General features: G+C 42.7%; 1 protein-coding gene across 1 annotated transcript; it reads right to left on the bottom strand.

The window, feature by feature from the left end:
• Positions 1 to 2968: 2968 nt before the first annotated feature.
• On the bottom strand, positions 2969 to 11537 carry LOC148096870 (uncharacterized). The gene is made up of 6 exons (XM_087834853.1): positions 11489 to 11537; positions 5814 to 5855; positions 5449 to 5721; positions 5127 to 5363; positions 4833 to 5030; positions 2969 to 3291 (listed from the first exon to the last, which is right to left on the bottom strand). Exons 1-6 carry the CDS (start codon positions 11517 to 11519, stop codon positions 2969 to 2971), a joined length of 1104 nt encoding a protein of 367 aa, XP_087690979.1. The 5' UTR covers positions 11520 to 11537.
• Between the last annotated feature and the right edge of the window lie 12268 nt (positions 11538 to 23805).

The following is a 23805-nucleotide window of genomic DNA, read 5'->3' as shown; positions in this document are numbered from 1 at the left end:
GCACTGTTGCCGCAACGCAAGAAGGTCCTGAGTTCAATTCCAACATCAGGCCGGGGTCTTTCTGTGTGGAGTTTGCATGTTCTCCCTGTGTTCGTGTGGGTTCCCTCCGGGTACTCCGGCTTCCTCCCACCATCCAAAGACATGCAACTTGTGGGGATAGGTTAATTGGATAATCCAAATTGCCACTAGGTGTGAATGTGCGAGTGAATGTGAGTGCGAATTGTTGTCTGTCCCTGTGTTTTGGCCCTGTGACAGACTGGCGACCTGTCCAGGGTGTACCCCGCCTTTCGCCCTATGACAGCTGGGATAGGCTCCAGCGCCCCCCGTGACCCTGAAAAGGATAAGCGGAAGCGAATGGATGGATGGATGGATGGATGGATAATAAAAAATAAATAGAAAAATAGTGAAGAGAAAAATATTAATAAGATGTAGTAAAAGAAAAAAAGAGATTTACAGTTAACTGACTAAATATGTATATATAAATATATGTACACATTAGTTATTAAATAAAGAAAATCTTAAATAGGAATGTGTGTGTGTGTGTGTGGGGGGGGGGGGGGGGCAGATGGGATATTGCACAGGAATGAGCAGCAGTACAAAAGCTTTTTGTTTTTTTGTGGCAGTTGTTACAGTATTGCACTTTATTAAAATATAAATATCAATGAAGTGGAGTGACCAGCTGCAGGGTAGCTTCTGAGTGTGTCCTGTGGAGTGTGTGTGTGTTTAAGTGTTGTGGTTGAGGTGTCATATGGCTTGATGGTAGAAACTGTTTTTAAGTCTTGTAGTCCGAGCAGACAGACTCCTGTAACGTCTGCCAGATGGTAACAAGGAGAACAGCTGATGTGCTGGGTGGCTGTGGTCCTTGATGATGCTGTGTGCTTTACGGAGGCATCGCTGAAGATAAATGTCCTGAATGGCAGGAAGCCTCGTGCCAGTGATGTGCTCTGATGCCTTCACCACCCTCTGTAGTGATTTACGGCTGCTGGCAGAGCAGCTTCCGTACCAAACTGTAATGCAGCTCATCAGCAAGCTCTCGACTGCACACCTGTAGAAATTTGAGGTGATGTTGGCGTTCATGCCAAACTTCCTCAGCCTCCTCAGGAAGTAAAGCCGCTGGCGAGCTTTGCTGATAGCAGTGTATGTGTGAAGGGTCCAGGAGAAGTCCTCGGTGATGTTGACTCCAAGGAATTTGAAGCTGCTGACCCTTTCGACCTTGACACCGTTGATGTGGATGGGCTGGTGTTCCCTGACTGGTCATTCCCGGTAGTCCACTATCATTTCTCTAGTTTGGCTGGTGTTGAGAGTCAGGTTATTTTCCAGACACCACTCGTAAAGTGCCATCACCTCCTCTCTATAGGCCGTCTCGTCGTTGTCTGTGATGAGGCCTATGATGGTTGTGTCATCCGCAAACTTGATGATGATGTTGGACTCGTGTTTAGCAACACAGTCGTGTGTGAACAGGGAATATAGGAGGGGGCTAAGCACACAACCCTGTGGCGTACCTGTGTTTATGATGAGTGGTGGGGAGGTGTGCTTACCAACTCTCTGGTGTTAAATGCCGAGCTGTAGTCGATGAAGAGCATCCTTGCATATGTATACCCTTTTTCCAGGTGAGAGACGGTGGTGTGCGTTGCCAGGGCGATGGCATCCTCTGTGGCTCTGTTTGTCCAATAGGCAAACTGAAGAGGGTCCAGTGTGTCAGGGAGGGAGGAGCAGATGTGACCTTTGACCAGCCGCTCCAGGCACTTCATGATGACGGATGTCAGTGCAACAGGACGGTAGTCATTCAGAAAGGAGACCACTGATTTTTTGGGAACAGGAATGATGGGGGATGCTTTGAGGGACATGGGGACCACTGACTGCCTCAGGGAGAGGTTGAAGATGTTGGTGAACACCTCTGCCAGCTGGTCGGCACACACTCTGAGAAGCCAGCCTGGGATGCCGTCTGGTCCTGGAGCTTTGTGAGGATTGACCTTTTTAAAAGTCCATCTCACAGCTTCTGTTTCCAGAGTTAAAGTTACAGCCTCACTGTCCTTGTGAGGGTAGAGGATCTGCTCTCTGTTGTCTGCGTCAAAATGAGCATAGAAGTTGTTGAGCTCGTCTGTGAGAGATGCAGTGGGCTGAACACTGACTGTGTTGACCTTCTTGTAGTCAGTGATGCAGCGCAGTCCATCCCACAGTCGCCTGGTGTCAAAGCTGTGGTAGCTGGACTCCATTTTGTCCCTGTAGTCCTTTCTGGCCTTTTTTATGGACTTTCGGAGGTCATACCTGGCTGCTTAATATGCATCAGCATCCCTGGAGTTAAAGGCAGAGGTCCGCACTTTTAGCTTGTCGCAAACGTCTTTACCCAGGGTTTCTGATTTGGATATATGCGGACAGTGGTTTTTGTGATGGTATCATCCATGCACTTTCCAATATATCCAACGACAGAGTCTGTGAGTTCATTGATGTTGCCATCAGCTGCATCCACAAATATCTGCCAGTCAGTTGTGTCAAAGCAGTCCTGCAGGACCTCCTCAGCCTCACTGTCCCATTTGTAGATGACCCTGGACGCTGTTTTTTCCAGTTTTAGTCTTTGTCTGTATGCAGGCAGCAGAAGAATGGAACAATGGTCTGACTTGGCAAAAGCTGGGCGGGGGAGGGGTTTGTAGTACTCTTTGAATGGAGTGTAACAGTGGTCCAGTGTTTGATCACCTCTTGTGGGGAAGGAGATGTGCTGATAGTATTTGGGGAGAACCTTCTTCATGTTGGCTCTGTTGAAGTCTCCCAGCACAATAAAGGCAGCTTCTGGATTATTGTTCTCAAGTCCAGTAATGATGTCATACAGTTCGTCCATAGCCGTAGTTTTCTCAGCATGTGGGGGAATGTAAACAGGAAGGAGAACTGAACTGAACTCCCTCGGGAGGTAAAAAGGCCTGACTTTAATGGTCAGTAGCTCGAGGCTCTGAGAGGAGTAACTTTTTAAGATTTAAGCCCACAAAGAGTTAACCATAAAGCACACCCCTCCTCCCCTTTTCTTGCCTGAGTCCTTCGTTCGGTCTCCCCGGTAAACAGTGAATCCATCCGGCATGATGGCACAGTCGGGGACGCTGGGCTCCAGCCATGTCTCTGTGAAGGCCAGAACGCAGCAGTTCCTGATGTCTTGTTGGTGTTTAATCCGTGCACGCAGCTCGTCAAGTTTGTTGTCAAGCGACTGGAGATTCGCAAGCAGGATGCTGGGCAGAGGTGGCTTGCTGTTTCTCTGTCGCGTTCGGCACAAAACTCTGGCGCGTTTCCCCCTCTTTGTTTTCCCTCAACGTCGCACGAGTAAACAAAGGATCCCAGGCAGCAGAGCGTCCACAAAGTCGACACACTGTAAAGTCCGAACTAGCTAACGAACGTAGCTCCAAAAGCGTTTGTCAGTCATACAGAGTGTATGATCGCGATGTGCGCACAGATGTAAAGAAGTACAAAATAAATAATAACATTTTTGCTGAGATGACTGGGAGCTCTCGTCGGTGCAGCCATCTTCCGGCGCAACCGACAGTGTAGCGAGGAATGCTCAGACCTCTACATTGGAGAGACCAAATAGCCACTTCATAAACACATGACACAACATGGAAGAGCCGCCTCCACGGGATAAGACTCAGCAGTCCATCTGCATCTAAAGGTCAAAGGTCACTCTTTCGAGGATGCCAATGTTCACATTTCAGACAGAGAGGACAGATGGTTTGAAAGAGCAGTGAAAGAAGCCATCTATGTCCACTGTGAGCGACCATCTTTGAACAGAGGCGGTGGTTTACGACACCAACTCTCTGCCATCTATAATCCAGTTTTGAGATTCTTCCCAGATGCCTTAACCCCCACTCACATCCTGGGCCTCCTGATCTCAAGAAAACACATGATAGGGTGGGGGCAAGTTTCATAATGAGCTTTCCCGAAACCCTGGCTGATTGTGACCCACACCCGCTTTCACACCTTGGCTCATGTGATTAGGTAGAGGATCATCAGGGGGTCCTTTGTCTCTCTTTTGGGGGGAAACTCCCACTGGGTTTAAATCTGGGACTCTCCACCATTTGACCTTAGAACTGAAGAAGCTTCTCGGATGAGAGTTGAAACATCTTTCAAGCAACAACCCTAACCCATTCACAAACATTTATATGGGTAATTTAGAGTTTCCACTTAACATAACCCCACCAACTCAATATCTTTGGACTGTGGGAGGAAACTGGCGTTCTCAGAGAACCCATGCAAAAATGGAGAGAACATGCAATCTCCAAATAGAAAGACGCGAACCTGATGGTAAAATAAAACTTAGGACCTTCTTGCGGTGATGCAACAGTGCTAACCACCATGCCACTGTGCTGCCCCTTCAGTTAATCCAAAATGCTGCAGCAAGAGTCCTGGCAAGGACTAGAAAGAGAGAGCAGATTTCTCCTGTTTTGGCTTCCTGTTAAATCCAGAATTCAAAATCCTGCTCCTCACATACAAGGTCTTAAATAATCAGGCCCCATCTTATCTTAATGACCTTGTAGTACCATATCACCCTATTAGAGCACTTCGCTCCCACACTGCAGGCCTACTTGTTGTTCCTAGAGTATTTAAAAGTAGAATGGGAGGCAGAGCCAACAGTGTTCTATGTTTTTTATGTGAAGGGTTTTGTAAATTCAGAATCGTGAAATTGTCATTTGAATTAAAGTGTTATCAATATGTTATATTTCAAATGAGAACAATCAATGTCTATAAGAGGACATTCACCAGACTTTAACTTTTGCCCAAGTCCTACACAGTTCATTCTTCCTGCAAATGTTTTTTAAAGTGACAGGACTTTTACTTCTGTCCAGGTTTCTCACCTTTTATTTCCCTGCAGAAGAACAGAACTCCACCCACAATCAGGACCAGGAGAACCACAGAGACGAGACTTGCTACAACTGTGACCAGGAGAGAGGGAGGAGGGGAGGAGGAGGCTGGGTGGTGAATGGAAAGAGTAGAAGAAAGAGGAGAGTTTACAGGAGGAGAGGAGGGAGATGGTGTTTGAGGAAGATGAGGATCTGCAGGAGAGATGATGAAGATGATTCAGTCACTTTATTATCAGCTCAGCAGATTAATTCATGGCTTTAAACAGGAAGCGATGTCAGTGATCTGACCTCTGACCCTCAGAAAGCTCTGAGGAGACTTTCCACCGTCATCAGTAGAGCACCGGTAGAGACCTTCATCAGACTGCTGGATGTTAGTGATTCTGTGCTCTCGTTTAGGACCAACAGAACTTCCTTTGATGGAGAAATAACCCTGAACTGTGCCACCATTCCTTTGTCTGCAGTGCAGTGTGACATCACTTCCTGTCCTCACAGGAAGTGCAGGAACCTCAAGGATAAGATGTTTTTCTGACCAATGGAGACAAACAGAGTTAATGAGAGTAGAGTCATATCCAGATGCTGTACCAGCAGATGGAGCAGTGAGTTTGTGTACCAGTTACAGTGATGTTGATCTGATCACTCCTCTGTCCAGAACTGGTTTCACACCAGTAACTTGCAGAGTCTGGCTCGGAGATGTCTGAGAGGATGCAGGTGTAACTTTTAAACTCCCCAAAGCCTGCAGCTGCTCCACAGTCCTCAGTAAGTCCTCCTCTGGTCCTCTTCACTGTCCATCTATCAACTATCTGTCCATCATCAACACAAGTCAAATACACTGAAGAAGGTCCACTGAAGAACTGCTGAAGGTTTGGGCTGACAGACAGAGACACTGGAGGACAGACACACACACACACACACAGAATAAATGTATTCGTGTTCTTGTTGGAGTCTCACTGAATGTTTTCACTTCCACCAACTCACCTGCGGAAACAGTCAGTGCAGACTGCAGCAGCACACACACACCTGTAACAGGAGGACAGAGGTCACTGAGGGTCAAAGGTCACTGAGGGTCAGTGGTGCCTCTGTAAAAATGTATTTAGCTACAGAGAAATGTAGTTTATTAGACAAAAAAATGTGTTGTGCTTTTAAATTAACACGGTCATTTATCTTTACAGACCGGCAAACCTATGACAAGACACAATTCCCGTCTGATTTCCTGCACCCAACCAGAAAGTCAGTATGTCAGTTCTCTAGGGCAACTTGTGTTTAACATTCAATTCAATTCAATTCAATTCAATTCAATTCAATTTTATTTATATAGCGCCAAATCACAACAAAAGTCATCTCAAGGCGCTTCATAGATACAGAGAAAAATCCAACAATCATATGACCCCCTATGAGCAGCACTTTGGCGACAGTGGGAAGGAAAAACTTCCTTTCAACAGGAAGAAACCTCCGGCAGAACCAGGCTCAGGGAGGTTCTGCCGGATCATGAACCAGTCACTTTTTAAGAATGTGTAACTTTAATTTGTTCAGATGGCCTCTTTAAAACCCTTCCATCCATCCCTTCATCCCTTCATCTATCCATCCATCCATCTGTCAGCATGACCTGAATGGGGATAGAACCAAATAAACCCCCACTTTAAACAGCAATTAAATACAACACTAAACAAAAACCTAAACTGGGAAAACTAAAACTAAAACTGAACACAAGGAATGTGAATACCTGGAACTTGGGACGTGGAAAACGGACGTCCTTACAAATAAGGAAGTAATAACTGACACAATAAACACACACAAGGGTGATGAGGGAACTGGAAATACATGGGGAACAGCTGATGCAAATGAATATGATGCCACAGGGGAAGCAAAATGAAACACACTGAACATGGAACAGTAGACTGTCAAAATAAAACAGGAAACATTGAGGTGTAGACTGTGACAACACAAGCTTGACACAGGGGTCAAGGGGACACATAAGAGAGAAAAACAGAGACATGATGGACAGGGGAAACGTACATGGAATCACATGAAAGAGAGGGGAGACATGAAATGAAACACTGAGAGGAGAACATGAGAACTTAGTCTGTCAAGCTGACCAGAAGTACACCAGCTGGAGTGACAAATCAAGCCTCGGGTTCACAAAAGAAACAGAGACTATGGATGACAGTGCATGGGAAAATACGAAGCTATGAGACGGCGTCGCCTTCTCAGCGGTGTTAGGCATGTTTCTTTGAAAAGGTAATTAGTTATAGATACTAATTAGGTCTTTAAAATATAACTGAGTTAGTAACTGACTTACAATATTATAAAAGTAATTAATTACTAAGAAAAGTAATTATTGCATTACTTTGAAAAAATGTTTTACCCTCTGGGGTCCAGGGTATAATAGGCCATTATTATCTACTTTTGATTTTACCTCTGCATTTCCGCTTTAAAAACTGTTAATCTCGCCTTGTTTGGTGTCATTATTTTCAGCACAACCTTACATGTCTGAATTTACAGTTATGTTTTCATTTTGACGTACTGTATTAACACAGTTGAACTAAAATCACACAAAAGTAAAAATGTATATTTTTTACTGTAACAACCACAAACATGTTTAACAAATCATTTTCATAACTTGACATAAAAATAGAAATTGTACATTTTAAAAACTTATGCACAAGTTTTGCAAATAACAGTCATTTGCAACTATTTACCTAAAAATGCAGTCATGACATTTTTTAAAACCATTTCAAACTATTTACAGAACAATCATATGCTCTGCATCAAATAAGAGTCACACAAATTATTTGTGCCAGAAAATAACTTCTGTCCAAGATAAGATAAAGAAGAACATCACAAACCTGATAATCTGCAGGCCTGACAGCAGGAGGTGTATCACTCCTTCTGTTTTCCACCTGGATACAGGGTTTACACTGCAGTCTGTCTTTAGTGGCTTTTTGGCAAAACTTTGACATTCACTAGTACCCTCACTGACACACAAAACAAAACAACGACTATGCACAACACACTAACTACACACTCCAAATACACTAAATATCTCAAAAATCGCTGTCTCTCATTCCTTCGCTCGCTCTTTTCTATGCCATCATTCTCTTTTTTTTTTTTTTGCCATCACCACTCCTAAAACTTCCCCCTCTTACTCTTACTCATGGCCATATAATTTTTTGATTGGTCAACATGGTACATTTTTCCACCAATAGAAAATGGGTGGTTTGTCTTTTCTTTTCCCCTTTTTTGAGTGTGAGCAGGGAGTGCTTGCCATGCGATATCCTTAGGCAGTAAACATATTGATAGTATTCAAGAAAAGACATTACTATATATTATTTTCATGACTCTGGTTTTACGTGGCCTATTACGTGCGATTGTTTTGCCCTCCCAGCTCTCGATAAGCATTTTCTTGTTAGTAACAGTAATGGAAATAGTGATTAGTTACATTACTAGTTACTTAAAAATATATCAACGTTGGTAACGGCATTACCTTTAATACTGTTTGTTGGGTCTGCGCTTTCACAGGCCCCGCTGGTATAGAGACTTATTCCTCATGAAGAAAGCAAGACAAGCACAAGTAAAATCGATTGATTTTACTTGCGCAAGGGAGGCCCCGATCGGTGACTCAGAAAAGCACAATCCAACCACAGACAACCTCGACTCTGGCCTCCGCTTGCTGCCTTTTATTGAAAACAGTTACAATACACACAAGCACCTCCCATTGTAAAATCCCCCTATGGTCACAAAAGACAAGAAAATGTGTGTGTGTGTGTGTTTGTGTTTGGGGGTGCGTTTGTGTGACCTCCTGCACACAAAAGGGTCATAAAAGCAGGAAGCTTACAATATATGTGTATGTGTAATCTATCGGGGACTGCGATATAGTGGTGGTTCATTCTATTTCTTGTGGATGTATGTGAAGCAATGATTGGAATGACAGTGTTGGAGTCAAATTGTTAAATGTTGTCATTGTGTCACTTAAATTTGTAAGTCTTAGTTCAAGCAACATAATCAAACACATTCCTTTGTCTCAGACCACCTCTCCAACCAGGCTGTTGGTGGTGGGGGGGGGGGGCTGAAGTATTTTATTATATGGACATCCTATCTGAAGGTTCTGAGAGACAGCATCCTTCCCACTTTGGATGGAGCAGCTCTCATTTCTAGAATCTGGCCAAATATAATAAACCCCCCAAAATATGACTATCCAGAGTTGTGACCAGGAAGCAGAGTTGCCCCCCCTCCCCAACAAAAAACCATCCCCTTAGAAATTGTCTCAGCTCCCAAAAAGACAAAAAAAACACCCCCAAAAAACTAAAAACCAGCAACAAACAACTTAAACATAAAAAAATCACAAAGAAAGAACAATACAGTATCCACATCGGAACCAAAGAATAAAACAGTGAAATGTGGATTATTAAATATTAGGTCTCTCTCCTCCAAGTCTCTGTTAGTACATGACTTAATAATTGATCAACAAATCGATTTACTCTGCCTTACAGAAACCTGGTTGAAGCAGGATGATTATGTTAGTTTAAATGAATCAACTCCCCCGAGTCATTCTAACTACCAGAAACCTCGAAGCACAGGCCGAGGGGGAGGTGTGGCAGCAATTTTTCACACCAGCCTATTAATCAACCAACAGCTGTAAAACTCAGAAACCAGTCTTACTTGTTATCATCTTTCGTCCACCTGGGCCTTACACAGAGTTTCTGTCTGATTTCTCAGACTTTTTATCTGATTTAGTTCTGAGCTCAGATAAAATAATTATTGTGGGTGATTTTAACATCCATGTAGATGCTAAAAATGACAGCCTCAACATGGCATTTAATCTGTTATTAGACTCAATTGGCTTCTCTCAACATGTAAAAGAACCCACCCACCACTTTAATCACACTCTAGATCTTGTTTTAACATATGGCATAGAAACTGAACATTTAAGTGTTTCCTGAAAACCCTCTCCTGTCTGATCATTTCCTGATAACATTTACATTTACAATAATTGATTACACAGCAGTGGAGAGTAGAGTTTATCACAGTAGATGTCTTTCTGAAAGCGCTGTAACTAAGTTTAAGAATATAATCCACCCACTGTTATCATCTTCAATGACCTGTACCAACATAGAGCAGAGCAGCTATCTGAACGCTACCCCAACAGAGGTCGATCATCTTGTTAATAATTTTACCTCCTCACTACGTACGACTCTGGATACTGTAGCTCCGGTGAAAACTAAGGCCTCGGATCAGAAGTACCTGACTCTGTGGTATAATTCTCAAAAAGCAGATAAACCATAAGCTGGAGAGGAAATGGCGTGTCACAAATTTAGAGGATCATCATTTAGCCTGGAGAAATAGTTTGTTGCTTTATAAGAAAGCCCTGGATGGCCGCTAACTTTCTTCTTCTTAATTCAGATCAAACTGAGGTTATTGTACTCGGCCCTGAAAATCTTAGAAATATGGTCTCTAACCAGATTCTTACTCTGGATGGCATTACCTTGGCCTCCAGTAACACTGTGAGGAACCTTGGAGTCATTTTTGACAAGGACATGTCCTTCAATGCACATATTAAACAAATATGTAAGACTGCTTTCTTCAATTTGTGCAACATCTCTAAAGTTAGAAATATCCTGTCTCAGAGTGACGCTGAAAAACTAGTTCATGCATTTACTGCTTCTAGGCTGGACTACTGTAATTCATTATTAATACTGAATCAGTACTGAATTGTACTTTCTACATATTGACAACACACGCCGCAATCATGGCATCTAAGTTATTAGCCTTTCTGACAATTTTTGACTAATAAATCATTAAACTGACTTTGTAGAGCTTAATGGATTGTTACCATGACCCCATTCTACAGCCGTACATGCAAAACTTTACAAATTGTTGTGTTCCTCAAAGAAATTATGGCAAGCAATCAAAATTAAAAGCTCCTTGGCAGCTGTAATTATCTATGGAAAAGTAACCCTTCTTCTCAGTTTGTGCTAACAAAAGATACTTTTCTAATAAGTTTAAGGTCTTAATTGCTAGTTTAAAATCCCCAAAAAAGAAAAAAGAAGAAGAAAAAAGATTAAGCGCCTTGAGGCGACTGTTGTTGTGATTTGGCACTATATAAATAAAATTTAATTTAAATATTATCAGAATGTCCTAAAAACTCCCTGAAAAGCCTTTAGTTAATCCAAAATGCTGCAGCAAGAGTAAAGATTACTGAAATAATCAATAGCAAACATTCATTGGAATGTGAAGGCAGTTCATTTGTAATATATGAAAACCATCCGTCTATCCTCTTGCCAGTGTTGTTAACATAGAGTGAGAGGCAGGCTACACCCTGCTCAGGTCACCAATCTTTTGCAGGGCTAACAGAGGCAGACAAACATTCACTCACACTTTAAACTCTCCAGTTAATCCAACTCCACATCTTTGGACTGTGGGAGGAAGTACCTGAAGATAATATGAAAACTGATGGTGGAATTGAACTCGGGATCTTCTGGCTGTTAGGCAATAGTACTAATCACTGTGCCATAACTTCCCTTCCAGCTGTGAGAGTCAGAGACAGCTTCTCTACACGTCTAATGGAAATGTGTATTTTCTTTATAAAGTGTTGGATTTCTGCTGAATGAAAGAATGAATGATGGTTGAGTAAAGGAGATGTGAGTTGGACTCACCGATAAGCAGCGAGATAGCCGCTGTCTTCATGTTGTCTGGATCACGACTGATCACGTCTCCAGTCTGAGCAGCAGAGAAATGCCTTAAGCTTCGTCACTTCCCCTTTAACACATGCAGTGTTTCACTGGCTGAACACCAAGTCGCCACACTGCTGTGATGATATGCTGCTGTGATTGCTGAGGGCAGGGCATGATTTAATGACCTGCATCCTGTAGTCATGTCTCTTGCCTGAAATAATCATGTTTACACATGTATATATAATGCACATGTAAGATGTTTCACCATCTTACAATGCTGTGATTGCAGCCATTTCCCAACTCTCTGTGAATAGTACTCATGGCCATTGATCAGTGGTTGTTCATCAATGGTCATGACAATTTGTATTTTAATGATCATAAACTGTCCTCACAGCCCATTGTTCATCCCAGGGTCACCTAGGGATGGACCAGGTGACCCTGAATCCTCCCTTAGTTATGCTGCAATAGACGTAGGCTGCCGGGGGATTCCCATGATGCATTGAGTTTTTCCTTTCCAGTCACCTTTCTCACTCACTATGTGTTAACAGACCTCTCTGCACTGAATCATACTTGTTATTAATCTCTGTCTCTCTTCCATAGCATGTCTTTATCCTGTCTTCCTTCTCTTACCCCAACCGGTCACAGCAGATGGCCCCGCCCCTCCCTGAGCCTGGTTCTGCCGGAGGTTTCTTTCTGTTAAAAGGGAGTCCCCCCCCCCCCCCCCCCCCACTGCCAAAGTGCCGAATTGCTTGCTCTTAGGGGGTCATATGATTGTTGGGTTTTTCTCTGTACATATTATTGTAAGGTCTACCTTACAATATAAAGCCCCTTGAGGCAACTGTTGTTGTGATTTACTTACTTAAACTTAGATCCTCCCATGCCAATCGGCACATCGGGCAACAAGAGAGCGCCATCGAACTCGGTCCATCGCATGATTTAATGACCTGCATCCTGTAGTCATGTCTCTTGCCTGAAATAATCATGTTTACACATGTATATATAATGCACATGTAAGATCTTTCACCATCTTACAATGCTGTGATTGCAGCCATTTCCCAACTCTCTGTGAATAGTACTCATGGCCATTGATCAGTGGTTGTTCATCAGTGGTCATGACAATTTGTATTTTAATGATCATAAACTGTCCTCACAGCCCATTGTTCATTTAGTGGCGCTAGTTTTAGTCATTATGCAAATGTGCTGTTTATAAGGTTTGGGAAACCTGCAGTCAGCGGAGACTGAAGAAGACACACGATGATGATGAAACACTTCTCACACTGAAAACGCTACCTCCAGATGAACCGAATCAACTTTTTGGAGTTGTCTTACCTGGATGATTGAAAATGCATCAAGACATGTTATCATCTCTCCTAACACCTGTTACAGGACATTTCCATCCACCCATTTTTAAACACTTATCCAATTCAGGATTGCACAGGAGGCTAGAGACCTATTTCAAAACTACCATTTATTGCCAAGATTTTAGAGAAGGTTGTGGCCAAGCAACTCACAGTGGTTCTTGATGAACATAAAATTCTTGATAATTTCCAATCTGGTTTTCGTAGAGCTCATTTGACCAAAACTGCACTTCTTAAAGTGTCCAGTGATATACTGATGAATTATGATGCTGGCGAGTGCACTGCTCTACTGTTGTTGGACCTGACCTCTGCCTTTGATACTGTCGACCATAGACTAAAACACTGGGTGGGTATATCAGGAACTGCCTTAGAGTGCTTAAAATCCTATCTTTGTGAACGATCCTTCTCTGTGGCTACCTCTAAGTTCAGGTCCTCCCTCACTTCTCTTGCCTATGGTGTGCCACAAGGTTCTGTCTTGGGTCCTGTACTGTTTTTGTCTATTTACTTCTCAGCACTTTTAAGGACATTTCGTTTCATTGCTATGCAGATCATATTCAGCTATATATCTCCTTTAGGTCACATAATGTTGGTTGGCTGATAATTATCTTTAACTTAATACTGAGAAAACTGAAGTCCTCCTCTTTGCTCTTGATAAATTTGTAACTTTGGTAGTAAAAAATCTAGGTCCCTTTTGCTAAATCTTCTATTAGGAATCTTGGTGTTACATTTGACCCAGCTCTGTCTTTGGATATTCATGTTATATCTCTGGTCCGCTCTTGTTTTTACCCCTTAAGAAACTCTGTGTTTAGCTGCCTATGTAATGCCTCCTTTGAACATCTGCAGGGTGTTCAAAATGCTGCTGCAAGGCTTTTGACGAAGGCTTCCAGGTACTCTCATGTCACTCCCCTGCTGATCCTGCTGCACTTGCTCCCCATTAAATTCAGGCTCCATTTCAAGATTATAATTCTGACCTTCAGGGCTCTGCACGGAATAGATCCAATATACTGTACATCAGTGATCTTCTTCATCCTTATATTTCCAGCAGGTCCCTGAGGTCTTCTGAACAGGGCTTTCTGGTTGTCCAGCATACAAGGTTAAAAAGGAAAAAAGGTGACAGAGTGATTTCTGTCAGTTCTTTTAAAAAACAGTTAAAAAGCCATCATTTTAGAAACTTTTAGATTTTCTAAAATTAGAAATATCCTGTCTCAGAGTGACGCTGAAAAACTAGTTCATACATTTATTACTTCCAGGCTGGACGACTGTAATTCATTAATATCAGGATGTCCAAAAAACTCCCTGAAAACTCTTCAGTTAATCCAAAATGCTGCAGCAAGAGTCCTGACTGGGACTAGAAAGAGAGAGCAGATTTCTCCTGTTTTGGCTTCCCTTCATTGGCTCCCTGTTAAATCCAGAATTCAAAATCCTGCTCCTCACATACAAGGTCTTAAATAATCAGGCCCCATCTTATCTTAACGACCTTGTAGTACCATATCACCCTATTAGAGCACTTCGCTCTCGCTCTGCAGGCCTACTTGTTGTTCCTAGAGTATTTAAAAGTAGAATGGGAGGGAGAGTCTTCAGTTTTCAGGCCCCTATTCTGTGGAACCAGCTTCCAGTTTGGATTCAGGAGACAGACACTATCTCTACTTTCAAGATTAGGCTTCAAACTTTCCTTTTTGCTAAAGCATATAGTTAGGGCTGGACCAGGTGACCCTGAATCCTCCCTTATTGATGCTGCAATAGACGTAGGCTGCCGGGGGATTCCCATGATGCATTGAATTTTTCCTTTCCAGTCACCTTTCTCACTCACTATGTGTTAACAGACCTCTCTGCACTGAATCATACTTGTTATTAATCTCTGTCTCTCTTCCACAGCATGTCTTTTATCCTGTCTTCCTTCTCTTACCCCAACCGGTCACAGCAGATGGCCCCGCCCCTCCCTGAGTCTGGTTCTGCCGGAGGTTTCTTTCTGTTAAAAGGGAGTTTTTTTCCCCCCCACTGCCAAAGTGCCGAATTGCTTGCTCTTAGGGGGTCATATGATTGTTGGGTTTTTCTCTGTACATATTATTGTAAGGTCTACCTTACAATATAAAGCCGCTTGAGGCAACTGTTTTTGTGATTTACTTACTTAGACTTAGATCCTCCCATGCCGATCGGCACATCGGGCAACAAGAGAGCGCCATCAAACTCGGTCCATCGCGGCAGTTGTTGCTTCATCCCATGACAGTTCGACTGAGCGTAAATCTTCAAGGAAAGTCCTCCTCCATGTTATTTTGGGTCTTCCTCACCGTCTCTTTCCATTCTTCGGGTTCCACAAAACCACAACACGGGCAGATTTTGGGTCTGGTAGCCGAAGGATGTGACTGGCTTATCTGAACAGACGCTTGGTGACTTGGACATGGAATGGCTCTACTCCCGCACGGCGATATACTTCCTCATTGGTAACGCGATCCCGATATGTGATCTTGAGCAGCCGTTGAAGACAACGTTGTTGGAAGACGTCGAGATGGCGGTTGATCTTTGCAGCTGCTGCTGCTGATTCAGACTAACCGCTGTGTTTGATGGTGTAGCGTAACCAAATCGCATAATCTTCGACTTGTTGTGATTTGGCGCTATAAAAATTAATTGGAATTTAATTTAATTTCTAGAAATGAGAGCTGCTCCATCCAAAGTGGGATGGATGCTGTCTCTCCTAACAAGACCAGGTTTCCTCCAGAAAGTTTCCCAATTATATATGACACCCACATTGTTTTGGCAAAGTTACACACCGATTCAATATTAATTTTAGTGACCTCCGATTGATGTAACCGGGTGTCATTACTGCCGACATGAATTATAATTTTACTGAATTTATGACCCTAAGCCAGCAGTTTTAAATTTCCCTCGTTGTGGCCTGGTAGGACCCCTGGAAGACATGGTTTTTCAAGGGTACGAAGCTGTGTTTCCAAATCAGTGATCCTGGCCTCAAGAGCTACAAAGAGTCTACATTTATTAAAGTATTTAAAAGTAAAGTTAATTTATTTATTTTTTTAAAGTTGGGTTTTTAACTGTTTTTTAAAAGAACTGATCTCAAGCTCAAAGGGAGAGAGTTCCACAGTCTGGGGGCCACAGTGGCAAATGCTCTGTCTCCCTTAGTTCTCAGCCTTGTATGTATAACAAGTAGGCCCTGATCACATGACCTCAGGGACCTGGCAGGGACATAGGGCTGTTCAATAATGTAAGCTAGTGCTTCTCCATGAAGAGCTCTAAAAGTCAGAACCAGAATCTTAAAATGGACTCTAAATTCATTGGGGAGCCAGTGCAGCTGTATTAGCAACAGTATCACATGTGAGTACTTAGAAGATTTGGTCAGAAGCCTTCCTGCAGCGTTTTGAACAGTCTGAAGATCTTCCAGGGAGTTTCTGCTTAAAAATATAAACAGTGAATTACAGTAGTCCAAATGTGATGAAATGCATATATAACAATCTCCAGTTCAGTGTGAGATACAATAGGGCTTAATTTAGCAACATTTCTTAACTGATAAAAAAATAAAAACAACAGAGATTTGACATGAACATCCAAAGTGAGAGCCACATCAAAAATTACCGCAGGTTCCTTATGGATGATATTATCTTAGGTACAAATCTGTCAGGAGCACATACAAGGACTTCAGTCTTTCACAGTGTTAGTCGAGTTACTTGAAAAAAGTAATCAGTAACCTAATTACTGATTACTTCCCCCAAAAAAGTAATCCCGTTACTTTACTGATTACTTATTTTCAAAAGTAATTAATTACTTAGTTACTTTTTAAAAACACGATTTACAACCTGAACAGGTAATAAAGTGATAGATCTTTCAGCCCAATTCTTCTTTTTCTGCATAATCCATCATACAAAATGTAATCAAATGGAAAAGTCTCTTTTTAAAACTAGTTTTATTAGTTTTAATCTTTTAACTTTATGCATCAAGCAAAAAATTTTATTATATGCAACATTCTCTGACTGGAAGAAATTTGTTTAACATTTAAACCTATTTTCTGCACATTCCAGCACATAAAATGAAATAGGTTTTTGTGTTTACACTCAGTCTTTTAAATAGATGCAAGTAAAACACAGCAGAAAAAAATAAAAAATAAAAAAATAAAATCAAAGACTCAGCGGTCCTGTTGCTCTATTTTTATTTGTATAGCAGGAGTGGGGCAGGCAGAAGTTTGCCCTGGTGCAGGTGAGTCGCAGCAGTCAGTGGAAGGATCTGGGAGTTTTTCTGTGAATTTCACATTACCATGGCAACATACTGTCGGTGCTTGCTCGTAAGTTAAGGGGTTTTTTTGCTGTAAAAAGAAGTTTTCGTCATACGCAGTGAACAGGGGAAGCTAATGTTTTTGTCACTTTTTACGGAATCAAACTAAGGTCAGTACTTTCACGGTTTTTTTAAATCACGGTTTTAGTAACACAGTAATCTAGTTACCTTTTTTGCAATAGTAATCACTTACTTTACTCGTTACTTGAAAAAAGTAATCGGATTACAGTAGTGCCTCTCTCTGGTCTTTCAGCATTTTCAGCATTCAACAGTGCATCTGACAGTGCAGAAGGGACAGATGAAGAGTAAATAGTAAAGACACAGTAAGTGAATACTTTGACTATAAATTAATTAATTGCAGAAAAGCTACACAAAAACACTACACTGTGTTGCAACAGGACCAGGAAGTGATACTCTACCACAGAGAGAGCAAACACCAAGTGACAGCGCCACCCACAGGCAGGTGATAGGTGCTGATAGGCCAAGCAGAAAGTGGTTCGGAGAGTGGGTGAAGGAAAAACTTGGGTGTTGGAGGAGCCATATAAAAGAGATTATTTTCACAAAGCTCAGAGATTCAGTGGGTTTTAACCATAGGGTGCTTAGTTTATGTAAAAATGTACTTTGTTGTTGTTTTGATTTATGAGCTATATGTGATTTTATCTAGTTAAACATGTATGGATTATATAATGTCAAATTCTGAATACTGATTTTTAAATAATGGAATTTTAAATAAGGAGTTAGGAACAGAAAACGTGTAAACTTCATTCTGTTCCTTTTCGAGTAAAAACATTGTGTAGACAGAAAGATATTCATAAAAACGTTGTTTTCATGGTTCAAGTTTTTCTTTTATCTTGTTATTTCAGTTATATTTACATGTTTGAAATAAACATCTATATCTATTTAGGGAAAAAAAACTTTCAGACTGCCTACATTTGTGAGCACCCAAACAAAAAAAAGTTGAAATCAGGTGGAGAGGATGTCTGGAAGCATCTTCAGGAAACTGTTGATGTCAGGATCTGACGGCGCCCTGACCGGTTGACCTGCCAGTGTGTGTATATTTGTGTGCGTGTGTATGTGTGTCTCTCCTATCGCCCTGTCTTCCCCTCCGGCTCCGCTGTGATGTGTTAGGAGGTAACCTAGCAACAGGCTACCTCTGACCCAGAAGTGCTGTCGCCCGGAGCTGCCGCACCTGCAGTCAATCCACCAGCTGCTGCCAATCAACTACCATCTTCAGCAGGGCTACTTAATGGTATGGCTGAGCGACAGACAGCGATGGAGTATTGCACTAAGCCTGGTAGTGTTTTCGAGTCGCTAACGTTATTGAAGTACTGTCTGATCTTCGTACTCCTTTTGCTGTCATGTGTGTGTTCACCCAGAGATTGACGGAGGATTTACGGACACAAAGGAAGCACTTGGAGGAGAGACGGGCACTCACTACCACGCATGGGCTTACGCGGAAGGAGGGACGCACTATCAATTCAATTCAATTCAATTCAATTCAATTTTATTTATATAACGCCAAATCACAACAAAAGTCGCCTCAAGGCGCTTCATAAGGTCAAGAAGGACAAGCACAGAGATGACTCCACTGTCAGAGACCATAAGAAGATCATTTGTAACCTTCACTAAAGCTGTTTCTGTGCTGTGATGAACTCTGAAACCTGACTGAAACTCTTCAAATTAGCCATTCCTCTGCAGATGATCTGTTAGCTGTTTGACAACTACTCTTTCAAGGATTTTTGATATGAAAGGAAGGTTGGAGATTGGCCTATAATTAGCTAAGACTGCTGGGTCTAGAGATGGCTTTTTGAGTAAAGGTTTAACTGCAGCCAGCTTGAAGGCCTGTGGTACATAGCTGATTATTAGAGATAGGTGGATCATATATAAGATCGAAGAATTAATCAATGGCAGGACTTCTTTGAGCAGTTTTGTAGGAATGGGGTCTAAAAGACACGTTGATGGTTTGGAGGAAGTAATTATTGAAGTTAACTCAGAAAGATCGATTGGAGAAAAAGAGTCTAACTTAACATCAATGGTACTAAGAGTAGCTGTAGATAATATTACATCTGTGGGATGATTATTGGTAATTTTTTCTCTAATGATAAAAATTTTATTTGTGAAGAAGTTCATGAAGTCATCACTAGTTAACGTTAAAGGGATGGTTGGCTCAAAAGAGCTCTGACTTTTTGTCAGCCTGGCTACAGTGCTGAAGAGAAACCTGGGGTTGTTCTTATTTTCTTCAATCAGTGATGAGTAGTAAGCTGTTCTGGCTTTGCGGAGGGCTTTCTTATAAAGCAACAAATTATTTCTCCAGGCTAAATGATGATCCTCTAAATTTGTGACACGTCATTTCCTCTCCAGATTATGAGTCATCTGCTTTAGGCTACGTGTTTGAGAATTATACCACGGAGTCAGGTACTTCTGATTAGAGACCTTAGTTTTCATTGGAGCTACGGTATCCAGAGTCGTACGTAGTGAGGAGGTGAAATTATTAACAAGATAATCGACCTCTGTTGGGGTAGCGTTTAGATAGCTGCTCTGCTCTATGTTGGTACAGGGCATTGACGATGATAACAGTGGCTGGATTATATTCTTAAACTTAGTTACAGCGCTTTCAGAAAGACATCTACTTTGATAAAGTCCACTCTCCACTGCTGCATAATCAATTATTGTAAATGTTATCAAGAAATGATCAGACAGGAGAGGGTTTTCAGGAAACACTGTTAAATGTTCAGTTTCTATGCCATATGTTAAAACAAGATCTAGAGTGTGATTAAAGTGGTGGGTGGGTTCTTTTACATTTTGAGAGAAACCAATTGAGTCTAACAACAGATTAAATGCCATGTTGAGGCTGTCATTTTTAGCATCTACATGGATGTTAAAATCACCCACAATAATTATTTTATCTGAGCTCAGAAATAAATTAGATCACCATTGTTGCACATTTAAACTGTTGTCACCTTGCTGCACTGTAAATAAATACACTGTCATTATTTCTGGGCTCCGCGCCTGAGTCCACTCTTTAACAACCGTGACAGTTTATGGGCTTTGGTGCCGTCCATTCATCAATGCATCCATCTCTTCCGCTTATCCGGGGCCGGGTCACAGGGGCAGCAGCCTAAGCAGAGAAGCCCAGTGTGGAATGCACTACACAAAGGCACACGCAGGCACAGGTCTTTGTTTTACGACACCAACTTTATTTCTCGTTGTTCGTGATGACCGACCACAGTCTGACAGCTGTCGGTCACAGCTGATCTCCAGCCCCCCTCCGCTCCTCTCCCGTCTCACTATAAAGGGTAAGGAAAGCATCATCAGTCCAAAACGCCATCAGCTGTTTTCACCTGCGTTTCCAGCACCGCCCCGTTGAGCTCACTGCACCACCCCTCCCCTGCAGCCGTGCCCGGGACCACACCTCCGCCACACCCAGACCTCCCTCTTCCCAACTTATCCGGGGAAACACTAAGGCATTCCCAGGCCAGCCAAGAGATATAATCTCTCCAGTGTGTCCTGGGTCTGCCCCGGGGCCTCCTCCCGGTGCCCAGAACACCTCACTCATGAGGCACCCAGGAGGCATCCTTGTCAGATGCCCAAACCACCTCAGCTGGCTCCTTTGGAGGAGGAGCAGCGGCTCTACTCTGAGCCCCTCCCGGATGGCTGAACTTCTCACCCTATCTCTAAGGGAGAAGCTAGCCACCCTTCGGAGGAAGCTCATTTCCACCACTTGTATCCGCGATCTCGTTCTTTCGGTCACTACCCACAGCTTGTGACCTTAGGTGAGGGTAGTGACGTAGATCGACGGATAAATTTAGAGGTTCACTTTTACACTCAGCTCTCTCTTCACCACAACAGACCAGTACAGCGACCGCATCCCTCTAGCCACAGCACCAATCCGTCTGTCAATCTGTCAATAAGGCTTGAATGGCCCCTAGCAATGGGCCAGACACCCCATACTCCCAGAGAACTCCCTACAGGACACCCTGAGGGACAAGGTTGAATGACTTCTCCAAGTCCACAACGCACATTTAAAGTGTATAAGTGACATTTACTAAGTAAATAGGAAGCATAACTCCACGGCGAACCTAGGCCAAAACAATAAACAAAGCAAACTAACCCTGACATGTGGAACTAAGCCCTACAGAAACACAAAGGAGCAAAAGACAATACAATCCCTAACTTCCTAACCCAGGGGTGGGCAATTCCAGGCCTCGAGGGCCGGTGTCCTGCAGGTTTTAGATCTCACCTTGGGTAAACACACCTGAATCACATGATTAGTTCATTACCAGGCCTCTGGAGAACTTCAGGACATGTTGAGGAGCCGATTTAGCCATTTAAATCATCTGTGTTGGTTCAAGGACGCATCTAAAACCTGCAGGGACACCGGCCCTCAAGGCCTGGAGTTGCCCACCCCTGTCCTAACCTATAAACAAGAGAAAATGGTTGCAAAGAAAAAGGCAGTTCACAACTTCAGCTTCAGCCTACACATGTACAGCCTAAGCCTACACAACTGCGGCTCTCCAGGAGAACACGCTCACACATTCACAGAATAGAAGAAAGGGTGGCCAGGGCCGGGTCACTTCAACTGTCAGTCTGGTCGCTCCACTCCCATCACCAGGCTGTCAGCGCGGCTCTCTTTTAAACACTGTCGCATGGTTCAGGACCGAATCAGCAGCCAGCATCTCTTCACCAACGCCACCGCCAAGGTAACCAAACCCAGTAGGACTCCTTTTTCAGTGCCAAGCTGAAGAAGAACTCTGATTCTCTGAGGTTTACCACCACGACAGGCACCAACCAGTATATATGGCCGCAGATCTGATTATATGATTACAAAATTGATCATTGACCTATGGCCTAGAGTGCCCTGGTTGCCACATGCAGAAACACCACAAAGTTCAAAAAGCACGTACAAACTGCAAAGCACATACAAACTCCAAAACACGTAAAAACTCCATAACATTTAAAAACTCCAAAACACGTAGAAACAAAAAAACACAACAGAAGTGCTCCAGGATGCTAGGGGGCAGTGTTGAGATTTTGTTACCTAGTGGCTACACAAGCCAGGAAGCACCAACGACCGGATTTGATGTGTGGTAGTAACAGGTAAATTAATTAGATTCAATTCAATTTTATTTATATAGCGCCAAATCACAACAAAAGTCTTGCTTTATATTGTACAGTAGATACAGAGAAAAGCCCAACAGTCATATGACCCCCTATGAGCAAGCACTTTGGGGACAGTGGGAAGGAAAAACTCCCTTTTAACAGGAAGAAACCTCCGGCAGAACCAGGCTCAGGAAGGGGCGGGGCCAACTGCTGTGATTGGTTGGGGGTGAGAGAAGGAAGACAGGATAAAGACATGCTGTGAAAGAGAGACAGAGATTAATAACAGATATGATTCAGTGCAAAGAGGTCTGTTAACACAGAGTGAGAAAGGTGACTGGAAAGGAAAAACTCAATGCATCATGGGAATCCCCCAGCAGCCTACGTCTATTGCAGCATGACTAAGGGAGGATTCAGGGTCACCTGGTCCAACCCTAACTATATGCTTTAGCAAAAAGGAAAGTTTGAAGCCTAATCTTGAAATTAGAAATAGTGTCTGTCTCCTGAATCCAAACTGGAAGCTGGTTCCACAGAAGAGGGGCCTGAAAACTGAAGGCTCTGCCTCCCATTCTACTTTTAAACACTCTAGGAACAACAAGTAGGCCTGCAGAGCGAGAGCGAAGTGCTCTAATAGGGTGATATGGTACTACAAGGTCATTAAGATAAGATGGGGCCTGATTATTTAAGACCTTGTATGTGAGGAGCAGGATTTTGAATTCTGGATTTAACAGGAAGCCAAAACAGGAGAAATCTGCTCTCTCTTTCTAGTCCCTGTCAGGACTCTTGCTGCAGCATTTTGGATTAACTGAAGGCTTTTCAGGGAGTTTTTAGGACTTCCTGATAATAATGAATTACAGTCGTCCAGCCTGGAAGTAATAAATGCATGAACTAGTTTTTCAGCGTCACTCTGAGACAGGATATTTCTAACTTTAGAAATGTTGCACAAATGGAAGAAATCAGTCTTACATATTTGTTTAATATGTGCGTTGAAGGACATGTCCTGGTCAAAAATGACTCCATGGTTCCTCACAGTGTTACTGGAGGCCAAGGTAATGCCATTCAGAGGAAGAATCTGTTTAGATACCATATTTCTAAGATTTTCAGGGCCGAGTACAATAACCTCAGTTTGATCTGAATTAAGAAGCAGAAAGTTAGCGGCCATCCAGGTCTTTATGTCTTTAAGACATTCCTGCAGTTTAACTCATTGGTGTATGTTATCTGGCTTCATGGACAGATAGAGCTGGGTGTCATCTGCATAGCAGTGAAAATGTATGCTATGTCTTCTAATGATGCTGCCTAAGGGAAGCATGTATAATGTAAACAGAATTGGTCCTAGCACCGAACCCTGTGGAGCTCCATAATTGACCTTAGTGGGTGAAGAGGACTCTCCATTTACATGTACAAACGGAGTCTATTAGATAGATATGATACTAGGGATGCACCGATACCAATACTGGTATCGGGTATCGGCCTCGATACCACATTTTCTAAAGTACTCGTACTCGTTAAAAGTCCCCCGATATCGGGGACCGATACTACGGTCTGAGACCTGTCTATGTTTGAGCG

This window comes from Neolamprologus brichardi, chromosome 22 (assembly GCF_056152115.1).
Source record: "Neolamprologus brichardi isolate AB-2024 chromosome 22, ASM5615211v1, whole genome shotgun sequence".
Lineage (NCBI taxonomy): Eukaryota > Metazoa > Chordata > Actinopteri > Cichliformes > Cichlidae > Neolamprologus > Neolamprologus brichardi.
This window is presented reverse-complemented; position numbering and strand designations above follow the sequence as displayed.

Bases quoted from the DNA above. Each gene is read 5' to 3' on its own strand.
- LOC148096870 (XM_087834853.1), bottom strand. From the start codon at position 11,519: ATGAAGACAGCGGCTATCTCGCTGCTTATCG. The intron at 5,856-11,488 runs GTGAGTCCAACT...CTCCTGTTACAG, and splicing joins GGCTATCTCGCTGCTTATCG to GTGTGTGTGTGCTGCTGCAG. The intron at 5,722-5,813 runs GTGAGTTGGTGG...TCTGTCCTCCAG, and splicing joins TGCACTGACTGTTTCCGCAG to TGTCTCTGTCTGTCAGCCCA.